General features: G+C 39.4%; 1 protein-coding gene across 1 annotated transcript in view; it reads left to right on the top strand.

Annotated features, from left to right (window-relative positions):
• SIM1 (SIM bHLH transcription factor 1) overlaps positions 1–20,538 on the top strand; it is a 55,517-nt gene that overhangs the window by 20,015 nt on the left and 14,964 nt on the right. Inside the window, exon 10 of the mRNA XM_054822435.1 lies at positions 17,807–17,972. Coding sequence (XP_054678410.1) covers positions 17,807–17,972 — 166 coding nt within the window. The remainder of the gene's footprint in view (positions 1–17,806; positions 17,973–20,538) is intronic.

Genomic DNA, 20,538 nt, shown 5'->3' with positions numbered 1-20,538 from the left:
TGCTGCTGGTTCCTCCCACACTTCACCCACCCGGCATCGGGTGCGTGGCAGAGCTACTTGTGCAGATGCAGGTCCTGGCAGAAGCACAGGTCTGTCTGCTGCAGCCTTGTCATGTTATAAACCCAGTTAGGAAAAACGTGCTTACGGAAGAGAGAGCCAAACCTTGGCATATCGGCTTTTGTGTATGGAAGCCGAGGAGAAAGCAAAAGAGGTGCAAAACGGTGGGTTTGTGTTTTGACATAACAGGGTTATGTGCGGGATTGCAGGGTCGAGCATGAAAGGTGGGCTGTCTCTCGCTAAAGATTCCTTTGAAAATATGAAACAGTCCATCTTTTTCACTGAATTGGGGAGAAAACAGCAAAAGGGATCGTAAGCTTTGGAAGATATGGTGTAGGTTTTCGACCTGCTAGGTCCCTGGTACCCTGGCATAGGGTACTTCACTCAGTAAAAAAACCCAGGAGGTTTTTTCGGTTTGCTTGTGGGATAAGGAGCTTTTTCTCCCAGTTGAGAGGATCTTGAATGCTCTGATGTTTTGGAAAGGAGCAAGTACCAAGTGGAGTAAGTACGAAACCGGCCTGGAGGACCAGGCGCAGTACAGGCTGAGCAGGAAGAGCAAGAATCTCTTACCTTGTAACTTCCCAACTCCCCTGGGATGTTGGGAATGATGATGAAGTGGAAAGAATGACAAAGGGGTTATGAAGAAGGGACTCCCACCCACCCAGTTAAGAACACAAAAAAGAACATAAAAAATTTCCGTCTTCCATAAATCCCAGACTTTGAGAAAATGAGTTGTAGGATTGAGAACAAACGTTTGTAACAAGTATATATGCTGAACTAAACAGGTACGGTGGCAAGGGCATTTTAGCAATGAGAGGAAAGGTTATTTTTTGTGTAATAGCAGTGTGTCAAAAATTAATACAAATGACCTTTAAGGACTTCAGCATTAAAGCATGCATTTGCTCTTCTTTGTATTCAGCTTGGCATATGTTAAGTACAGACACAGAATATGTTTTTCTTTTCTTATTTGTTCTGTACACACGGTTGCCATATCATTGATTATTAGCTGTGCATGTTTATCACATAAAGGGACTCAAGTACGAGTCAATTAACAGAGAATGCAACTGCTGAAGTTAAGTTTATATTTAGATCGCAAACAACCTCCCTTTAAACAAATGGATAATGCAAAGTGCAAATCCTATGACTTTTTGAGCACGAGCAAATATTATAAACATTTGTCTCCAGAGAAAGCTAAGGAAGCTTTCCTATATACATTTTGTTGTCCTTTAGCATTTAAAAGAATAGCAATAGCGATAACATATATAGATAACATGGATTAGGTGCCTAATTGTGACTAATCTCTGCTCTGATGATATAGTACATACATGATATAGTTCCAGTTGACCTCTTCACATTGCATTATGTAACTGGCTGATTAGAAGCACAAATTGAATGCAATTTGTTTGAAAGATTATTTCACAAATAACTGCCATATTGATGAATGTTTTACTCAGTGAGGTGGTAAATGCAATTTAGATAAATTAACCGTTAATTGTATCTACACACTTAATCTTTAGATTGTTATTAGTATTTATAGCTTTGTGTACTACCAGATTTAAAGTGATTGTATAAGCAATGTGATATCATTCTGTGTGACTTTGAAAACATTCCTCTGGTGTATATTAATCAAGCTTTAGGAGAATGTGTGTTTCAGGTGGAAAACACCTGACAGCTATAATGAATTACTGTCATAGCTTTTCAAAAACATCCTCTTTTTGGCTTGTCTCTGGGCCATCAGGTCTCACCTCCTTCCCTTCCTAGTCAATGGGAGAATCCACAAACTGTATTTCCATTTCTACAGACCCATCTTTCTTAAGTTTTCTCTCAAATTGACCTATTTGGAACTTTTAGAGAGTCCCCTTCTTAGTCAAAGGTAGATACATGTTCTCTTGTATCTCTCAAGTGTGTGATGGAGTGCGTAGGATAGTGAATACACTGGGAAAGTTATTACGTACAGAAGAAACCCTGCACACCCTTACTCATATCATTAGTGGAACTAGTTGTATGAGTCAGCTTAGAGCTTAGCCACCTAACCTTAATACTCGAGTTAAGGTTTAGTGACTTTAACTGGATAACGTATTTTTCCTAAATAGTTGTAAATAGTAGAATCAAATTTGACCTGCTGCTTTCCCTTCATATTTCTCTGTATTAACGGGAATTTTGCCACTTGCATAATGGTGTACAGAACTGGGTCCCACTTAATATGTTGAATCTACAATGTACTTTTCCTGCAACTGGAAAGCCTACCATAATTCACATGATTTGATTAGCAAAGTAAATATATAAAGGAATTGTTTTAATAAATCAAAATGTTTGGGAAGCATATACCTCAAAGAAAAAAAAAGTATAAAAGGATTCCTCTTGAACTAGTCAGTGCACTATTCTGTTTGTTCACCATTAGTTTTTATTACAGACTTGTCTCCCTGGAACATTGTTTATATATTTCTTGCAAATAGGAGACAGGCTTTTCCAGGTGTCTACAATACGTTTCTGCAGTTCTTCTTTGTTCATGTAGGGGCTTTCTTAGCTACCATTTGTTTAATTCACTCCAAATTTCTATGCTTGTATTTAAACCAGGTGACTGTAATGGCCAAGGCACTAAAACTGTGGGCCAGAGTCTAGAGTCACTGCTCATATGAAGAAAGTTTTATTTACTAGAGTAAGGATTAAAGGACTGTAGCTCAGATCCATAGGAAAAATAATTAAAAAAAAAAAAAAAGAGAAGTAGTTATTAGTTTAAATGTGTGTATACTGATAGTCTCACACGGCACAAAATTCAGGATTGCAAATAAGTGCCTCTATTCAAGAAAGAAAAGTGACTTCAAATGCTTTCCACTTCATCCTTTTCCCATTCAGTGTGCCGGCTGTTCCAGGCCTTTGGAAACTCCCTCCTCCCAAACACTGAGTTACAGATCTTGTAAAATGATTGTCTGGGGTTGAGACACATTCAGCAGAGGCAATGGCTGAGGCAATTACTATCTCCAGCTGTCTGCCTAACTCCATGGATGAAAGGTACAGGGCCTGCTGCAGAGACTTTTATTCCTAAAATGCCGCAGTTTATGGTTTAAGGTAAACTGCCACAGATTTCACTTTACATGGAAGCATTGGACTGTACGCTGTAGCACAGCTGTTCCTGCTAGAGAAGTTGTTCACACTTTATCCTTACTCTGCCCTTGAGCACTTTGAATGGCATAAATGAGGCTTGTGAACACCACTACAGCAGCTGGGTGCTTCAGTCCCTTCGGGGATCGGCCCCAGTGGTCCTCCTACATGGCAGAGCGGGGAGACCATAGGCCATGGAGTTTAGGGTTATGTTCACTGCTCTGTGATAGCTCAGAGAGCTGAAGACAAGCGAGGCAGTTGGAAGAGCATCTGCTGGTTTTACCACGCGACATTTATGTCTTGTCTATGGATTGTGTTAGTGGCTGTGCAGAAGAGGCAGGCCAAGCAGATGAACCCCTCCATGCTATTATCCTCTCAATACTCTGCACAAAACTGGCTGCTGCTCTCATAACAGCAACCGTGTGTTCCTTTAGCAGGTTTACAATTTTACTAGCTCTGCTCCTGCTTCCTTAATCTGTTGCATGTTTGCTCCTTGGTCTGTGCTGCGTCTCAGGACTGCTGTGATTCCCATGTTGTTTCACTGTAATTATCATGAGATACAACAGGTGTGATAAGTTACTAAACTGCTTCTGAAGTAAGCTCTTCCCTCTACATTATGGTGTTCTTGCTAGTTTTTCTTCATACACGCACAAATGTGGCATTTAGACATGGCCTAAATTAAGTGTTAACAAATAAATCTCCTTTGTCCGTTCAACAGTGGCAAGTATCTGTTTAAAATCTAATTCTCCTTCCCTCACCTCTCTTTTGTACTTTACAGCATGGGCCAGGCTCCAGCACACATGTTCGTACTCTGTAGGTTACTTCAGAGGCAGCCCCTTTCACTTTGATGACACTATTTATGGAGGCAGGCATCGCTCTGTGTGAACAAGGGTATAGCGTCTGACCCTTCTGAAGGCTTGGGATGGCTGAAGTCTGGAGTCAATCACATGATCTTTAACACAGTTAGACGATTTATTCCTGTTGTTGTTTTTTGTTATCATCCACTTAGTGCAATTAAATCACAGAAGTCCTGATTTACTAAAGCACTTGAGCACATGGCAGGCTCTAAAAGTGCTTAGGCATAACTTTCAGTACATGATTATATCCTAGTGAATTCAGTTTTGAAATAAAAAAAAACCCAACAACCCCTTAGGCACATGCTTAGAAATAAGAATATGCCTTGGCTTTGCCAAACAGAGATTGCTTGAAGGACGTGTTTGTTACTGTGTTGAATTGGGACCTAATAAAGAACAGCCGTAGTTTTTCAGTTACAAACCACTGTGTATAAATCTTGGGGGCAGCAATGTTGAAAATAACAGCTATTATCTGCTGAAGTTTCAGTGCAGCTATGGAAACTCAAATGCCTGGCTAACTAAAGTTTGGCTATATCCCTAGCATTGTGTGAATATTTTGACATAACCTAGAGTGAAGATCTTAAAATATAGTCAACGTTCTTACATCTATGCTGTTTGTTTGGAAGCAAATGTGCCCGGTCTGCTCTGAAGGCAGCCTGTTCCCAAGTAGCCTGTGGCTTTCGATCATCTCTGTACTATGTTTGGCAGCTGGTAGCCCGGGCTGTTGCTATAGAAAACTCTCTCCCTCTGACTTAGGCCCTGGTTAACTGAAATTCACCCAAAGGCATTGCACGCTATTTTGCTTTTTGCTGTTTCAAAAGACTGTTTTGTACACAGAGCAAAATAATATTCTTGAATGACTGCTTCACGAGGCATATCCCAGTAGAATATTTGCTCAAATAAAGGCTGGATTTGGGGATAAATAGCCTGATAGCATCCTTCCAGTTACAGCCAAATGGCTGAACAGTGTTCCCCAAAATAATTCTGTTGATCCTAAGCTGTGAGTAGGAGACTCAAAGAAAAAGTCTCACCTTCTGAAAGACGATCAGCCTCCTTAGCGCTTTCTAGTCTGTGAAAACCAGCACGTGTCTTCAGCCCAAAGACAACTGCACATCTGTGTGGCTACAACTGTGTAACTTAACATGGGAATATGCAATTAGAGCTTCCATGATGATATCTAGTGAGTTCAAGAAAGCAGTAAGAGAGAAGGTACATGACAGTATTTGCACAGGTGTGATACTCTGGAGTTGTGTTCTGGTTTAACCCCAGCCCACGACTAAGCCCCACGCAGCCGCTCGCTCATCCCCCCTCAGTTGGAATGGGGGAGAGAATTGGAAGGGTAAAAGTGAGAAAACTCATGGACAGAAATAAAGGCAGTTTAACAGGGAAAGCCAAAGTCGTGCATGCAAGCAAAGCAAACCAAGGAATTCATTCACTGCTTCCCATGGGCAGGCAGGTGTTCAGCCATCTCCAGGAAAGCAGGGCTCCATCACGCCTAACGGTTACTGGGGAAGACAAATGCCATCACTCAGGATGTCCCCCTTCTTCCTTCTCTTCCCCCAGCTTTATATGCTGAGCATGACATCATATGGTATGGGATATCCCTGTGGTCAGTGGGGGTCAGCTGTCCCAGCTGTGTCCCCTCCCAAATTCTTGTGCATCCCCAGCCTACTCATTGGTGGGGTGGTGTGAGAAGCAGAGAAGGCCTTGGCTCTCTGCAAGCACTGCTCGGCAGTAACAAAAACACCTCTATATTTTCAACACTGTTCCCAGCACAAATCCAAGACATAGCCTCATACTAGCTACTATGAAGAAAATTAACTCTACCCCAGTCAAAACTAGCACAAGTTGCTGCATATGTGCTACAGAAGTGGTCACCACAAGTACGGTAAATCTCATACTTTATGATATACTGGACTTGTTGCACAAACCCAAATCAAATGTTCATTTAGTCCAGCTGCAGATTAGCTGTAGTGTTGGTCCAAGGACATTTGTAGGGTGGCAGTGGAGTCGATCTGCATGTATACTGTGGACATTGTTATGGGAACTTACAGTGGCCTGGTCAAGGACACTTCTAGGCATGTGGCAACTGTTGATAAACGTGCATGTGAAGCAGTGACAACAGAGTGGCTGAAGCCAGCTAAGGCCCCTGCCTGTCATAGTCAAAGCAAGGACCAAGAGTGCGAAGGTACTAGTCAGATGATAGACCTGCATTTCTAAAGAAGACTGTAGCTAGATATTAGTGTGTTTTACTAACTGATTTTCATATATTTGTGGAGAAGTTTTAGAAATGCCTAGTAAGTATTTCATTACCTATAACCATTCAACTCACTGAAGACTTATTCTTCAGTTTCAATAAACTGGGTTTTAACATGGGCACGCATTTCTGGAACTGTGTATGTTAATGATGCGTTGTTGTTAGGAGTATATCAAAAAGCATTAACTACCATTAAAAAGTCTATTTTATGAGTTTGATAGAAGGCATGGGGTCAGCAGTAGTTGTGCAATGTATGATGGTTTAACTTACTCTGTGAGGATCTAGGTAGTCAAGCAGGTTATTTTGTATCAATTTTAACATTTAATGGCTCCACTTAACAAATATAACAGTGTGTAATGTATACTTTGACGAGACAGAACCAGTGATTACCAGGAAAAGATCAAATAAAATGGAATATTAAGTGATATCTTATAGCCTCATGACATTAGCTTTTCTTGCTATTTGTCTCCTGTTTTATCATCATAAACACTTTATACATTGTATGTCTATCAAAGCTGGATGACCAAGCCTGAGTCCGATATGAACAGAGCCTTAGACCCAAGTGACAAGTACTGTGAGTGAGATTTGGCTGCAGTAGAAGTTTGGCTGTGGGTGGCAAGGAGCTAAAAGGCAATTTAAAACTCAGGTACAAATAATGAAATGAGAAAACAGGTATATTAATTTGTAAAAAAAAAACCCCAAACCCAAAGCCATTCTCCCCAAATGCCAAAAAACCCACATGTACGTCCTTGCCCTTCTTCTCTCCTTACCTCCTCTAAAAATCAAGCAAGACAAGATTCAGTTGAAAAGCATTTATTAAGTATCATATCCTGCTTGCTTGCTTTGTCAGCAGACAATGGCCCGTAATGGCTCTCAGGGACAAAGTGCTGTGCCTTGGTCAAAGCTGAGGAACTCTACACAAGTGAATTGTAAAGACTGTCACCGTAGAAAAATTGTGCTGCTTCTGAGGAAGGTGAAAGTCTTATGACAGGAAAGGACTAATCTGATGAAAGAGAAAATGACCTACTGTAAATGGGACCTCCTCACCAGATGGAGGTCACGAATCCTTTGGGACTCAACATGCCTCTTCACTATGGGGCCCAGCCGATCAGAAAAAGCAGGCTGGAATGACAGACAAGTATGTTATGAGGTATGCAGATAGTAAATTTCCCAAGGAGGAACAAACAGAATGAACAATAAGCCATTTTGCAGGCACATTGCTTTTCTCAAACTATTCCCAGATCACAGAAGCTTATCCAGAAGAGTCATCACAGGAAAGCTAACTAATTTTTTGAAGTGTTCACCTTAGGATCTTAGGAAGGTTGTCACAACAAAAGCTTTAATTATGGGAAACAGAGAGGAGTTGATAAAATCTGAAATATCAATAAATTAACTTTTACAGTGTATTATTAAAAGTAATAACAGCAAATTGTCAGGACCACTCTCCACTGCACAGTTTCAAAGGAGCTGAAGCATGAAATTGCTTAACTACTGTGGTGTAGAGTGTAACATAAGAGCAGCCATACAGGATCAGACACATACTGATAGTGACCGTAGCAAATACTTTGGAAAGAGTTTAAAAATAGGACAAGCATGCAATAATGCTTCCCCAGCACTTTCAATCTTCAAGAAGTTCAAATGACTTCCTAGAAAGAGGTGAGATCTTTGAACATACTAGTTGTCAATGTGGTTTTTTTTTCCTCCACAAATTTATCTGATTACTTTTTGAAACCATGTGAGGTTTTGCCAAGGAGTAGCTTAAGTAAATGTGGTAAGAAAGGCCTCTCTTTGTTGTGAAACTGCCACCTTTTCATTCCTTTCCTAGCCCATACTTCTTGCATTAGAAGAAACAATGAACAACTGCTTCCTACTCATTTTCTCTATGTTACTCATAATTTACAGATCTCATTTTGTTCCCCCAGTCATCTCTCTTTCAGCTTGAGGAGTCGTCTTAATTATTTCTTATAGAGAAGCTGTTCCAAGCCCACCATTCTCACTGTCCCACTCTGAGCTTTCCCAGGCTTTCAGATGGGATGGTCAGAGTATACAATATTTGAGGTGTCACTGCATGATGGGCTTGCTTATGGTATGAGGTATAATCCTAATTTTATAATCCTTATTTACTGTGTATTCAATAATGTGCATTTTCTTACACACAGGACAGTCTGTATTATCAGTGACCTCTCTGCAATGTGATGCATCTTTCTTTTGTGAAATCTCTCAATGTAAGTGGTGAAACGTGAATTAGAGGATTCTTCATCAAAATGGATTTTAAGGCTACTAGTTTTAGAAAGAAAAAATCTGAAACTAGCTTTTAAAGACCATTCTTAAGCCCCCATAGAGGAGAATATTCTATATGCCCCTTATAAATCTGAGTCCATAGCTACTTAATTGTCTTTTGTGGCTTCTGGACACCCAGAAACAAGACTTTTATCCAATTTTGTGCCAAATTTTCAGTTACTGTTACTTACAAAGCACAGAATAGTCGAATCTTGAAACTATCTTGGCTGTTTAAGACCTTTTCCTTGCCTTAAGGCCACAGAGTTGGTATGAGGGTCTTATCTCTAAAAAAGCACCTGGATTTTAAAATGAAAACACCCAACATTCTTCATGAAAATCATGAGGAGCTCCTTTTGGTTCTCCTTATTACATACCTTAATGTGCTATAGGAATCCTTAGGATTTAGAAACCTGTTAATTTATAATCTCTGCCAAAAAATCATCAGCAACCTCTCAAATCCTTTTGTCCAAGCATATCATATACCCATCTAGTGTGCTATTTCCAATAATTTCTGCTCAGTTATGTACACAATAACAATGGTATTACATGTATTCAATCAAGTATTTTTATTCATAGAATACATCTCAAATTTATTTTAGCAGTTTAAATAAGTGGGTTTAATGTATATTTAGTCAAGCATTACAGTAGTGAGGGCTTAAGTAGATTAGAAATAAATGAATCCAATTAAAGAACATGTCTGTGAAATTTGATATGTCATAGGCATGAATGAACTGTTTGCACAGCAACTATAAAGAAATCATTAATGATTAACTATCTAGAAGAGGTTTAATCAAGGATAAATAGTATAGGACATAGTTAAAAATATTTGCGTTGAATATATAGAGATTCTGAAATAATAAAAACATGCTTTGCATCACTAGTGACTTGGGTACTGGTCTTGGGGAATGTATTTTTTTGTTATCTGTGGTAGATGTGCAGCCAGGGGCTGCAGGAGAGAGTTAGCTTGGTAACATTAGCGATCACATGCATTGACAGTGGGACAGTGTTCCTTCCAATACAAAGCTTAATAGGTGAGACAGACAAAGATATTTCACAAAAGAAAGTGTTTCCTACAAGAACATATTATTATCCTCTCCTTCAGAGCCAATATTCAGCAAAGTTAAGGTAGGGCTTCTCAGAAGTGATCAGTGCTGGGCTAAATTTGACCCTACCCAGTCTAAAAGTCCCATCGGCCGCCTGGAGGGTAAGCTCAGGCGAGTGCCAAGTGCTTGCTAAAACCTCGTGAAACATGACTTGTCCAGTGTGACACCAGTAGTCTGTGGGAGGGTAGAGAATTGAATCCGAATCACTTGGCTGCTAGATCGGTGTCTTAAAGGTGTCAGTGGTATCCAGGGTATATTTTTTAACACACACAAAAAAATATTAAGTCTGAGATGGGAAAATCTACCCTGTATAACACCAGTCTTGCACTGTTGTCAGTCTGGCTTTCTGTGAAACGGAAACCATCTTACAGGGATATGTGAGAACTTATGATGTGTGTGTGGCATTAATTCCTAAAGGGGTGCTGCGTACGTGCATGTGCAGACGCGCTGAGGTGACATTGGTTTATATGGGGTGGTTGAAAGGGATTTTTGGAAGAAAAAAATTAGACTTTTTAAAGTCTCATTTGACAGGCCTTTGGTTTATTCAGAAATATTATTTTGAGTGTGCAGGTGAATTTAAAGTAATGGGAAACCCCAAATGATTACAAAGAAGTCATCACAATAATTTAAAAAGGCTGACAGACTTGAGTCATGGAGTTCTGCAAGGTTAAACATGCCTTCGGATAAAGTATTCCTAACTATTTGGTGGCCATCCAGAAACACCCCAAACATCACAGGCTATATCCCTCTAATCCAAATTTCTCATTATCAGGCAAATTTTAATGTATACAAATGTTTATAACCTCCTGTCAAATATATTTCTCCATTTAACTTGGCAAGCACTGAAATACATCTAGCATGACTTTTAGCCAGTTGTGCTCCTAGGCACCTTGCATTTGAAAGAAAGCACTCCCAATATAAATAATTGTTACAGAATTAAACTCAAGTTATCATATTTTATTTATCTGAAGCATTTTTTTCAGTGCTGTAACTAAGAATGGTAATTATATTTATATATAATTAGCCTAGGATATCTTAGGCATTTTATTCACAAGCAGTAATAAATCCCTGTTGCATGTTTTCCTTTAGCAAATCTAGTAAATAAAGGCAAATACAATGTACAAAGGGCTCCTTTTGGAGCCAGAGATGGCTAGACATTTGGTTGGGAATGACAAACTGTACCTTCAGACTGCTGGAAACTCTGCCACACCATGATTGTCTAGAAGCCAGGTTGTTTTATTTAACTCCAACTGACAGTTAAATGACTACGTTCTGAGACGAGAAACCAGTCAGGGAATATATATAATTTCTCTGACAGTATCGAGAGGATATCCTCAGGCATTTAGGTTAAATGATCCATATAGGAAACTTTGTGCTTCAGTTTTCCTGAATGTGGCAAATCATTTAATTAAACTTCCTGGTGTGGATTGCTCTGTCTTTAAAAGCAAATACAGAAACATGACATCATGTATGTGAATCTCATGGCTGGAGAAGCTGTAAACTTTGACTCTACAAGATGTAAACAGCTACCGTTGCTTATGCTATTTATGGCGATAAATGAGTGCCTGGAACTTAATGAAGGGATCCAATACACAGATGTCATACTTCTCCAACTAGATGCATTGCTTAACCATTACATGTACTAATGATAAACAACCACTTGAAAGATTTCTGGAGAGTCTTTCCAATCACTTTGGTGAGCAGTAGGTCAGGCCTATGTGGGGCTTTTCACTCAAGAAGTTTTAGAAAGTAGGATTACTCACATCATCCCAATTACTGATGGAAAAATTGAGGCAGGGAGTATCTCTGATGTCGCACAACTGAATGTCAGTGTAGTTTCATAACAAGCAGTGAGGTTCAACAGCTTTTTTTCCCACTTTGTCCTGAAATTTGGCTTCCTGTATGAGCGAAGTGAAACCTCCTTATTTTGACTGGTTCAGGAAAATGCTGAAGGGATTGCATGTACTCCTCCTGACAAGTCTCGTGAGCAGACTGAGGCCTTTGTAAACATTTCTGAGACACATTGTACATGAACAGAGGACACAGCAGATGAGGAAATTGTCTGTTTTGTTGTACCATCTGCTGATTTAGAAAGCCATGAAGATGACAAACAGCCAGAATCTGTTCTCTTTTCACTCATCTGCTGAATGGCACTCTGTTAGCATTGCATGAGCTGGAGTGTGGAAAAGTTAAAAGTTGCAGGCATTGTTTAAAAGTAGAAGAATAATGTATTACAGTATTGTGGTCAGACATGCATGAGGAAGTGCCAGACTTTTACCACCTTCATGGATGATTTTAAATGAGTTGCAACAACTCAGCAAAACAGACTAAACATTAGTGACATTAACACCTTTAGTTTAATCTCACAATTTCTGTTCTGTATTCTGTTAGACTGGCAGAAAATCTGACAAATATAATTTTTCTGATTTTTAACTAAAAGAAATGCAGAGTGCATATGACCCTTTTCATAGATTTTTCATTTAAACTAGAGGAAATGCTGAACATATATTATATGTTCAATAGAAATAATAGTGCAACCAATTAAAATTACACCTTGTTTTCTCCGGCATGAACAAAGTTCCACTTTGCTTCTGTTGTATGAATAATTGCACCCATGATGTAGGAACCTCCTGCATTAAGATCATCTAATGCTTTTACTTTCAGCTTGTACTTCATTAATTACTTCAATATGTGTAAGGAATGACATGGGTGTAAGTTATCCAGTGTTCGTCAGGTTTAGGTAGTCACATGATGCCTTTTTATTTTTTATTTGCTGTGATATCCAGTGGCGGTATGATCATTGTGTATTGTTCAGATTATCAATTGAAAGATACCTAAGAATAACAGTAAGATCTGTTTCCAGTTGTATACCGATATTTTGATTGCTGTTAGGGAGAATGAACTGAAATGCGTTTCTAATCCAATGTGTAACTCCATGTATGAAGACTAAATTTCTGTGAATCTTCTTTAAGGTGTCTAAATTTAGTGTCTTTTGATGGAATACACTGTAAATATCTACCTCTCTGTTGGTTATCTGTATTCTCAGTCATGTATAGCTTATTCCTCCTTTCTGGCATATTGTGGCATTAATGTAAAAAGATGCTCTTTCTTATGACTTTTGCAGGGTTTTCCATGGGCTGAGCATTTTTTCTTCTTTTTTGAGAGTCTTCTTCTGCTTTGAAGGTTACGCTGCTTATATAAGATCTCTACTGTTGAGTCTGGTTGTCCTTCTTAAGTTCTTTTGGTTGAATCTGGGTATTTATTTTTCACTAGTGGATGTAATTATTTTACTCCTCCCTCTGGATACATCCTGTTCAGCTGCACTTTCTATTTGAAAGCATTTTTCAGGGCTTAAGTTCTCTTCTGTTTAATAGCCAACACTTTTTAAGTAGGGAATCTTAATATCTTCAAAACTATTTGTGCCTTTAGCTCTCTAATGTTAATGTAGAGTCTCACTTTAGTATTTAGATTTTCATTAAAGTAGTCCCCAACTTCACCCTAGTACTTGAAGAAACACAAAAAAGCCTGGCTTGTCTGTACAGCTTTAGTCTGTCTTGGGCCACACGGTGCCCACTGGACCTCTGTCACTAATTGCAGTCTTCCCAACATTATTTCTAGCAATGGTGACTCACCCTTTCCTCATCTCTTTTCCTTCTGTGCTGGTTTTGGCTGGGATAGAATTAATTTTCTTCATAGTAGCTAGTGTGGGACTATGTTTTGGATTTGTGCTGGAAACAGTGTTGATAACACAGGGATGTTTTCATTACTGCTGAGCAGCGCTCACACAGAGTCAAGGCCTTTTCTGCTTCTCACACCACCCCACCAGCGAGTAGGCTGGGGGTGCACAAGGAGTTGGGAGGGGACACAGCTGGGACAGCTGACCCCAGCTGACCACAGGGATATTCCATACCATATGACGCCATGCTCAGCACATAAAGCTGGGGGAAGAAGAACGAAGAGGGGGACATTCTGAGTGATGGCATTTGTCTTCCCAAGTAACCGTTAGGCGTGATGGAGCCCTGCTTTCCTGGAGATGGCTGAACACCTGCCTGCCCATGGGAAGAATTCCTTGTCTTGCTTTGCTTGCGTGTGAGGCCTTTGCTTTCCCTGTTAAACTGCCTTTATTTCTGTCCATGAGTTTTCTCACTTTTACCCTTTTGATTCTCTCCCCCATCCCACTGGGCCGGGGGGAGTAAGTAAGTGGCTGCGTGGTGCTTAGCTGCTGGCTGGAGTTAAACAATAACACCTTCAAAAAGGCCATATAAAAAAACCTCCCATTTTTTTCAGTTTCATGGTGAGTTCTGTCCAAATGCTCAGTTGCCATATCTGTGCAAGATCTTTTGTGGTGCTCTGATACTCCCTTACTCTTCTTTTCTTTCCGCTAATGAGTCTTTATCTCTTCCTCAAACTTTTGTTACAGAGACTGTTGCCACCATGTTTCATATTGGACATTTTGGCAATGGTAGAAGGCAGAAAGTGTCTTCTAAAGCAGAATTGTGAGAATTCTTCACAGAAATGTTGCAGATCCAGCTGGCATCTAAGTCATGTACAAACAGATTGGCTTCCTCTTCCAAACGCTTTTCTGCTTCAGCCTTTGTCCTTCTCCATCTATGCAGCTTACTATAGTTAGATCCCTTTAGTAAAGAATGCATTGTACTCAACTTACTTTCTGATGCTTTATTGCAGAGAAGTCCAGTTGGTACAGCCATCGATCCTTGTTTTTTCATGATGCTAGCTCTAGTACATCAATAAGTCTTCTCAAAATTAGGCTCAAGCTTTGTAATGGGCGTTGGAAGAGTCAGAGGCATGGCACAGAGTGGAAATTCTTTTGTGAGTTAGATCTGAAAAGAAAATGGGAAGCAGCATATTGTTACAAGAGGATTTTACGTTTCGTCTTCTGATTTTGTTTACAGTGAAGCATGGTAATCCAGTCTGTAGGTGCCTGATACATTGACCATACTGGCCAGATTCTCATATGGGGGGAGGGACAAGATAGAGGAGAAATAATACATTTTTGGAAGCATATGCTACCAAAAGCATATGCGTCCAAGTTTTTTGAGGAGTCAAAGAAGACCTAGAATTTCCATCTAACTGTGGAACGAATGGCTGTTTCCCATCATGAAAAGGTGGAGGTCTTCAATGTGTTTCCCTTTGCAAAGAAGCATCACTTTGGTCTTGTCTGGATTCAGTTTGATCCATCTGTTCTTCATTTAAGAGCTAATTTCCTGTAGTTATTCTGATGTTTTATAGTGATGATAGTTGCATCAGAAAATGAGATAAATAGTAGATTGTCAGCAACATACTGTTAGCAATTGAACACATGCCATATCACTCTCTCTCTCAGCAGTCTCATGTAGATAGATGTAGATTGTATGGATCCCTGTGGGATCTTGAAGGTGAGGGCCTTGGAGGAAGAGGCTCGTATCCACCACCTTTTTTTGAATTACATGTAGAACACAAGATGCAGTACTACTGTGTTGCTGGGACTGTGCAATAGAGGATCTAGGTGCCTGAGAACAGAAATCTGGAGATTACAGTTCCATGCTTGGCGGAAGTTTTATAAATTCCTCCAGGAAGTTGTCATAATTTCCATCTGTAGTTTGTGTACCACCAGGAGCCCTGGTTCCTCTAGTCCTTTGCCTCACAGTGCATATGGATATACTCAAACGTTTTCTTTTCTTGGTGGAACATCTTCTGCATCTGACATTGAGACCACAGGACCATTCCTCCATGGTTTTTTTTTTCTTTTACTTTTTTTTTTCTTTTCTTTTAATCCCCTGGTATTTATCTTGGCCTGCTACTATTGGTGTTCTGGTGTCTATCTTGGCTCTTCTGAAGGGTAACTGTGCTAAAATAGGATTGAGATGGTATTGAATCATGCCTCAGTGATGCAAAAAAAGTCCAGATGTTTCACCTGCCAGGAGAGTGCAGATGTGTTCTTTTTTTAAGGGGAAACTGCATTCAGCAGCAAGAACTTCAGATAGTTTTCTTCTTATCCTGTGTTCGATGATGTTACCATCTAAGAAATTGGCTGTAAATACCAGCTTGTGATGTTTATTCTAATGTGTGGTGTTCTGGGAGGGTGACTCCTCACCAAGGACTTAGAAAAGTAACACATAACAGCATGCAAGGTTTTGGGCAGCCTGGTTTGCTGGTTTTTTTTAGATTCCCATGACCTAGAAGTGTTGTACAGTGTAGTCTCTATGATTTGAATGCTTGGCCCTTACACAGATCATAACAGCAGACAAGTAGTGTTGGAGTGACAGTCTGTGGTCTGAATGCTGGGGTCATGTTTCGTCCGATTTTTTAAAACTCTTCCACTGACATGGGAAAACAGCAGACCACTACAGGGTGGGATACACCACAGATGGGCGGGTAATGGCAGGAGTGCGGAGCTATGGGTTCTCCTGCAAAAAGGGAGGCAAAAGTGTTGGTAGATTCAAAACTGAAACAGAACCTCTTCATATCCCTAAGGCTGTGAACAACTTACCTACTTAGTTTTGATTCATTTGCATTTCTGGACGTAACACCTTCTGCATCTGACACTGAGACCAAAGGATTCTTCCTTTTCTTATAATCAAATTGTCAGGGGAAATGTGTATATTAGTGATTTGTTTTCATGTGTTGTATATACATGGATACATAAACATTGTCTACACTGCCCAAAACCCTAAGCCTCTTCAACCAACAAGTTTATTGTTCATCATCAGGTACAAAAAAAAATTAGTGTACAATTGCATGAATTTATTTGTCTGTTCTGCAGGTTTATCTGCGGCTGTTCAAAGATTCATCCTATTATTTCATTTATTTCAGCAATTTATCAATTTTATCCTTCTGCCTCTGCCTTTTATCTGAAAGCATTTCAGTATACTAAGCTGTGATATGCTCAGGTTGTGGAGCAGTTTCTTTCTAAAAGAAATGTTAGACTGTCACGGCTTACATCAATATATGTGTGAATATAGAGCAAGATATTGTTGCTAAAGCTGGGTGAACAATATATTATTAATATAATTCATTAAGGGTGAGTCTTTAGGTTTAGATGGAGTATGAGATAATGTGTGAATATTGACTGCATAAGAGAAGCATTATTCTTCCCTTGCTCTCCTACTTCTCTGCTGATTAACACAAAGGAAGAGAAAAGCCATGAATCCTTCCTCTTTTCCTCCAGGTAGGTAGGTCAGGAAGAAACTCTTGCTTTGCTCTCTTTTAATAAATCATTGTCAGAATAGGTTCCGTATGACTGCGCGAAGGCTGGGGAGCTCATTTCTTACTCCCCCCGCTACCAGCAGACTTGCAGATGTGTGCAGAGGGGTGCAGTCCAGTGCCTATGCCCTTGTTATGCTTAGTAAGACATTGTGAATAATTCCAGTTTTCCTTACTTTTATGTATTCATTAGAAAACTTGAAGAAACTAACGCCGAACTTCACAAACTGCCGTTATATCTAGCTCCTTGTAGAAAACCTCTAGTATTTTGTGAGTGGGGGACAGACCATTTAAATCATAAGATTTGTATTTATTTAGCTGTTTTCTCTGACTGGTAAACTATTTCAGTATAATAAACTTCAAACAGAGGAAGAAACACTCAGAAGACTCATAGAAGAATATAAATTCAAAAATTTGCACCAATTGCCTGAAACATTGTAAACAATGAAAAATATAACCTTAAAGATGAAATATTTTCCATTAAAAAAGTAATTTGTTCAATTTATTTAGTCATCTATGTAGGCTATTATGTGCACACCCACACATGAACACACACACACACACATACACACGTGGTAAGTTTGTAGTTGTACAGTTAAAAGAGTTTCGAGGAAAATGTATCCTATTTACTGCTTAGCTATGTGACCAATGCAGAACTGTAATATAAATCTCAGAAATTTCCATCCCATTGTTTTTTATTACTGAAAAGAGTCGATCAGGATGATAACAGTTGGATGCAAAAAGCAATCATATTTCCAGTATAAAAATAGTGCTATTATTTATTAAGCTATACTACTTAAATGTATTAGGGGGATATACTGGCTTGCCCTGGATGGTTTTATTCTTTTTCCTTAAAAATATCTTTCGTTTCCACCCCCTACTAAGAAGGAAGGAATGTTTCCCATTAAGATATGAAGTGAGTTTGTTTTTCACTTTTGCCTTTTATATAGGGATACTGAATATAAAGGACTACAGCTCTCCCTGGATCAGGTCACTGCTACCAAGCCGGCATTCTCATACGCAAATTCAACTCCGACCATAACGGATAATAGAAAGGGAAGCAAATCTCGCCTCTCGAGCACAAAGTCAAAATCAAGGACATCACCATACCCACAGGTAGTTGTCTTTGAAAAACAAAATTAAGTCTTTTTTAATATCTTGATTTTGACTGCTATTTTACCAAGTAATTAGAATGGGCCAAAGAATATGTTACTCAACGGGAATAAAGGATGACAGGTTATAGGATCTTTAGACAGGAACATGTTTCTTTAAACTGTTTCTAGAAGGCTGGAAATAGTTAGGTTTCAGCATGCATAATAAATCATCATCAACAACAATAACAGCGCAGGGCTCAGAGTTAATGAGGAGCGGACAGAAGGACAAGTGAAAGTGTTGGTTTTGAAATACTTGGTTTGAGAGGATTGTGAGTTTTGTCATTTGAGAAAACTTGCTTTTTCTTACTTACCCTTTAATAATTCCAACAGATCTAAAGAGTTGTCAAATGTCTGACAGCAGTTTAATACTGAAATGCTAGTCAGCAGGAGTGAGTTTTGAGGAGAGAAAGCAAGAAGCTAGCTTGCTGAACTGAAACAAAAAAGTTTTTCTATGTACAAAGCTTGGAAAGGAAGAAAGTGTTAGGAGGATTTCATTACCAAGCTTAATGTGTAAGGAACATGTTCCCTCTTGGAGAATGGACCAGACTCGATTTGGTCTCTGAAATGGAGCTTATCTATATGTTTGCAGAACTGATTTCTGCAGACAATGCCACAGCACTTGCATACTTACATTGTCAACCCTTTAACTTAAATAAATCTGGTTTCTCAAAATAACTGTTATATTTACTAAATAATGATGTAAGTCTTACAGCCCTTATGCCACCACATACTGTATATAAACATATGCATTCGTGATGTAACATTGAAGAGCTACATATTTTTAAAGTGTCCAGGTCAATATTTAACTGATAATGAACTTGATGATTACAGTTTCTCTGCAGGCACAATGTGTTCTAAACTAACCTCATGAAACGTACAATGTGAGCCCAGGTATCCACATCACTTCCTTGTTTTCTTTCTTTTTCCCCTCAAAAATACCAAGGGTAAGAAATTCAGTTAAATGATATCTACATTTGGTACAGGGAATATTTAACTGAGCGTCTAGATATGAACTTTAAGAATCTAATTTTGCCAGAGATTGTTATGGCTCTTGTTGTTTAATCATTTGTTCACATGCATTTCTGTGGGTTGTTGAAGAGTCTTTCTCTTGAATTCTCTTGAATGTGCTGCACCACGCAATTGTAATAAAACTGCTTTAAAGAATCGGGAAAGATACCTACAATTAATTCTAAATTAGATTTTTAAGATGACTGTCTTTGATTTACTGAGATTAGCCTTTATCTCCCCTTACACAGTCCTTTCAGAAGTCCTCATGTGCTAACATGACAATCCCAACTGAAGACCTGTTATCCTCCCATATCAATTGGCTTTCTGAAAGTGTGACTTTCATCAATACCTCCTTATTCTCTCCCAGAAAAAGTCCTGAACTAGCAGAGCAGCGTTGAGACTTGGTTTATCTGGGATTGTTGTCTGAAAGCTCAGGATGTTTAGTGTCCAGTTTTGTTTTGCACCCTCATTACCAGCTGCCTGGTAGTAAAGTCACAGATTTCATCATTCAAAAAGAAGCAGCCATGCTAGTTGCCAATATCTTGAAAAATGGTCATACCGTTCATTGTAGCACATCACCACAAGCAACACTGGCAGCTTGGCTTTGCGTCCCTCTCATCCTTCTCCACCACTGAATAAACTGTTGAAAGACTAAGAAAAGCTGTTGTGAAGAACATGCAGCAGGTGGTATGGCCTGCGTCCCTCAGTCTCCAGCCCACGTAATTTGCCAGTCAGTTGCGGAGAATTAGTATGACTCAAAAGCCGCGGCTGAAAAGTGAGGTCATGGGTTTTGGCTTACACAGGAGCCTGGGGTTTGGTGCAGGAAGGAAGCAGGAAATTTATTAGTAAAATAATGGCAGTGGGCAAAGTATTTCTTAAAATTAAGGGCAGCTAGGAGATTTTAAATGTACATAATTTCTTTCCTTTTTTCTTTTTCCCTTTTTTCCCCCCTTACCTTTTATTTTGCTTCACTCTTGAAGAGAAAAGAGAATCATACGCTTTATTAGGTGACAACTGAGAATCTTCTCCCTTGCCAGCTGTGTACCCCTAGGATAGCTCCATGAGACGGGAACCGTATGAAAACCATGTTAATAAATTTCAGCTGAATGTTTACTACTAGGGCAAAAGGTCAATGTTTTGGTCACCTAAGACAGCATTATTTTTTTTTTCCCCTCAAATCTTATGCAAAAGCAGACAGCGTCATATGGCACTTGTAGACTCTTTAAGTAAAAACTGAGTTCATTAAATTGGAGGCATTGGTCAGCATCTGATTAACACTGACTAATGTTAATACAGTGGGGTAGTGCCTTCTGTGAAACCAGCCCCAGGCAGGGAAAGGACAAGCAGAGAGGAGAGCAACCCAAAATTCGTGACACAGCTGTAGGATTTGCCCAGACACTTTGAACAGTGCTCTTCTAGTCCTGTCCCACCAGAGAGGTGGGGAGCTGAAAGAGGAGGTGAAAAAGCAGGAGAGACGAAGACTTGATAGAGATTTGCAAAAAAAAGGAAACTGTGAGTTG

Source organism: Grus americana, chromosome 3 (genome assembly GCF_028858705.1).
Source record: "Grus americana isolate bGruAme1 chromosome 3, bGruAme1.mat, whole genome shotgun sequence".
Taxonomy (NCBI): domain Eukaryota; kingdom Metazoa; phylum Chordata; class Aves; order Gruiformes; family Gruidae; genus Grus; species Grus americana.
Note: the sequence above shows the minus strand (reverse complement) of the source record. Positions and strands in the feature narration are given on the sequence as shown.